General features: G+C 37.6%; 1 protein-coding gene across 1 annotated transcript in view; it reads left to right on the top strand.

The window, feature by feature from the left end:
- Positions 1 to 844: 844 nt before the first annotated feature.
- The window catches only part of LOC106536799 (triadin), a gene marked incomplete at its 5' end in the record, with an annotated part of 3,694 nt that continues 676 nt past the window's right edge, over positions 845 to 3,862 (top strand). Inside the window, 3 exon segments of the mRNA XM_014034124.1 lie at positions 845 to 970; positions 1,086 to 1,112; positions 2,678 to 2,704. Of these exon segments, the coding sequence (XP_013889578.1) occupies positions 845 to 970; positions 1,086 to 1,112; positions 2,678 to 2,704 (180 nt within the window).

Below are 3,862 nucleotides of genomic sequence, written 5' to 3'. Positions count from 1 at the left end.
CAGCCGAACTAGCAATCCTCAACAACTTTTTAATTTTTACTCCAGGAGCTAAAGGTCTGTTTCAGGAAATCACATCCCCAGCAATCGGCGGTTGTAGAATTAAGCTGTAAAAGTGTTCATACACCACTAGTTGGCAGTGTTGTACATACAGTATATTGTATATGAATTATCGCCAGCTAGTAAGTGTCAAATTGAACTTGCACTTTAAAATTAGCTTCTGCTAGTTTTTCTATGGCATAAACGTTCTGCGGACMTAAATATTTTCTTAAGCGCTTTAGAAATTGCGGAGCTAATTTTTGGATTAGCGCTGCCCACCACTGCGTATAAGTTCATACAGCAAAGTTTTTTTTAATTGTTGGACAAACTTTATATAAGTACCGTATAAGACGTTGTAATGTGGCAGAAATGTTGCAGTAAAAATAAAATGTGTGTAAAAACTGAAAATCATAAATGAATAATATTTGGATGCACTGGCAACATAAACCCTCTTTCATCAAACTTTACTGGATTTATTGAACGTAAGCTTATTACCTATAAATCAACAGATACTGAGCTGTTCAAGCTTTTCAAATGGACAAAAACTTTAGAACGAAGATCTGATGATTGAGGGTCAGCTTGTAAAAAGCTTTTTGCGCAGCATTTTTTAATGAATGCTCCTTTAGATGGTGAAACTGAAAGGTGGGTAACCATTTAATTGAACAACCAGCTCCTGAAATCCAGATTAAATCTTCTCAAACACATTACCCCCTTTCAGTTGGAATTATTGTGCTTGAAAAATCCACAAGGACCATTTAAATGAACTTAAAAGATCTTATCTTGTGTTTTTTTGTTCTCATTGCTGCAGGAAGCATCAGTAAAATCAGCTCAGACCCCATGAAGGCCATGAACGATGCTGTGGACGAATCCTCAAACTTCATCTCGTCCATATTTCATTTTGCTGCCAGTCTGATTGCTCCTGAGGAGGAAGACGGTAACAAACACACAAAATGTGTTTTAAATGAGTCTGAAAAGCTCTAATTTATCACGTAAGTGTTGGAATTACAGCAAATTCCTGTTCAGTCATTTATTTTTCTCATCMTCTCCAGGAAATCTTTACGCCGTGAGGAAAAAAGGTTTGTACTGCTTTTTGTTGCACTTTGTTACAACAAAAGAAAACTTAACGGTAATAAAAAAAATTGATACAGCCAAAAAACTAACAAACTGTTGGATTTGAACCTCTTTAAAATTTATGAATCATCTCTAAGATTCAACATGGTTGGAGGAGGAGGAGGAAGACGAGGGGGACAGAGGTATTTATTCTGTGTTTCAGGGAGTGAAGACCTTTATCCCATAACGCTCCACTAACATCCAACAGAATATTTCGTTTTATTTATCCTTTATTTTCTGCTGTTTGAGGACCGGACCTCCTTCTTCTTAACTTTTCAGCTTCATGGAGGAAGTTCTCAGTTCCAGAGAGGATTTATAATCCTACCAGTTTAGCTCTGGGTCTTACTTGAGGTCTCCTCAGGAGGCGTGTCTGAAAACTCTAAAGGGAGGCGTCCAATCAGATACCAGAACCACCTCATGGGACTCCATTCCATGTGGAGGAGCAGCAGYCACCCGCTTCGGATGTTATCATCCATGAAATGGATGTTATTAGGCGTTATCAGTCCCCTAGAATGGCTTCAGAATGTCCAGTCTGTGCCGGTTAGCAGGTTCCCCGTCCCACAGAATGGCTTCAGATTATCAGCTGGTTAGTATGAGGCATAAAAAAACTGGTTAATGTGAGGCATAAAACCACTATCTGGTTAATATGAGGCTTAAAGCCACCAAGGTCAACTTTAGAGCAAATGACATGGTTAGCGCTAAAGACACCGCCCTCCAACGGTTGTATATTGTGGCCTTCCAATAGGGCAATGGGTAGTGTCGGACCAGAGAGCGGGAGACCAGGGTTTGAGACAAACATGGACACGAAATTTTTTTACACTTTCTTTTGGTTATTTACACATTCATTGTCATTGCTATATTAACCCACTAGGGGGCACTGTCGGGACAGTCTGAAGCCTAGAAGGCACAGTAGGGACCCTCTGAAGCCTAGAAGGCACAGTAGGGACCCTCTGAAGCCATTGTATGGGACTGATAACACCTAATAACGTCCATTTCATGGACTGATAACAACAGAATCCCCTGCAGCAGCTCTACTTCATGCAAGCTCCTCCCGGATGATGGAGCTCCTCAGACTCTCTGAGCCGGGCCTCCCGATGAAGACTCCCCTCAGACCTGAAGGCAGCATTGCACCTCTTTCAGAACCAGCTCAACMTTTAAAGAGCCGACACTTTCTTTTCACACAAGACCCAACCCMGTCCTGACTTCTGCTCATGAACATCACAACCAGGACCAGAGACAAGGAGTCCACGATGAGAACCAGCTCGGAACAGGCTCAGATTACTTCTCCAGACGTGGACTTGGTCCTCTGCTCTGTGAGGTGAAGATCTGGTCCAAGACCCGAATGAACACAAAACTGTTCCTTCTGAAGCTCCAGATATTAGACTAAAACATCTAACTTTACTGACACGGGTTATAGTTTATATTTTAACAATCTAGTCTAACTTTAATTCTCACTCGGTTTTAACAGATTTAATTAAGTGAACTTTTTTTCTTTTTTGTGCTAACTATGTTTTATCTCTTTATTGTGCAGGAGAATTCCTACCATCGAGAAGTAAAGGTTTGTTCTTCTGTCGTTGTTGGAGATATTTTTTATTTAAATGCCTGAAAAGCTTCAGAATATCTGAAATTTCAGAAACAACAAAAACAATAATAATGATAATAGTAATAATAATAAGAAATTGCAATTCCCGCGTGAATGCTTCATGCTGAAAACTTAAGCTGAAAGTTGCTGAAATTGAGCTGAAAATATTTAATAGCAAACATGTTAATATGAGTTAAATTTTAAAAGCAAAAAGAAATAAAAAAGCCAAATTTTACAGAAAAACAGTAAAAAGGAGAAAATGTATAACTGAAAGGCTAAAATTGCTCAATAAATCAGAAAACATCAGTAAGAAGCATAAGTAGCACAAATTTGCAGAAAAAAGCACAAATAGTAGAAAAAAGCCAAAGAATTGCAAAAAGCAGACAACAAAAAATGCTAAAATTAGCATAAAATAAGCTAAATGTAGCAACCTCAARCTGTAATTAGCACTGAAATAGTCAAAGTGTTGTATAAATATTTAATTAGCAGAAAAATATTGTATAAAAGTATAAAAAAGTGACAATTTGTTGTAAAATAGCTAAAACAGCTGAAATGTTCAGTAAAAAGGCTAAAAAGTTGCTGGAAATTCTTTAACCAGCATAAAGAGCAAGGTTGCAGAACTTAACAGAAAAGGTTATAATGCTACAAAAACTATATGTTTAATTTAAGCTAACAACATCAAGCTAAGCTGCAGCAAATAGCTGAAAATAGCTGAAGRCACCTGTAAGAAGCAGAATTAGYCCAAATTAGCAGAAAAAAGCACAAAAAAGTCGCGAAAATTAGCCCAAGGAAGTTAGAAAGAGCAGAACCAGAACAAAACGTGTGGTTCTGTAAAGATTTAGAAACATTTTAAAGGATTTTAAGGATGTTGAAAACAGCTCCATTCATTTTCAATGGCAAAAAAAAGTGGCTAAAAAGTGAAATATCTGAAAAAGTAAAAACAGCTGAAATACCAAAAGTCATAGCAGGATTGTCATAAACGAGCCGAACGTTTTGATGCATGAATTGTTGAAATAGCACAAAAATTGCGGAACAAGTTAGAGGCTGAAAAACGTACGGAGGAAAAAAACGACCTTAATAGTGTGAAAGTTATGAAACATTTATACAATCATTTTGGTATCTGCACTGAAAAAA

Source organism: Austrofundulus limnaeus, unplaced genomic scaffold (assembly GCF_001266775.1).
Source record: "Austrofundulus limnaeus strain Quisiro unplaced genomic scaffold, Austrofundulus_limnaeus-1.0 Scaffold1979, whole genome shotgun sequence".
Taxonomy (NCBI): domain Eukaryota; kingdom Metazoa; phylum Chordata; class Actinopteri; order Cyprinodontiformes; family Rivulidae; genus Austrofundulus; species Austrofundulus limnaeus.
This window is presented reverse-complemented; position numbering and strand designations above follow the sequence as displayed.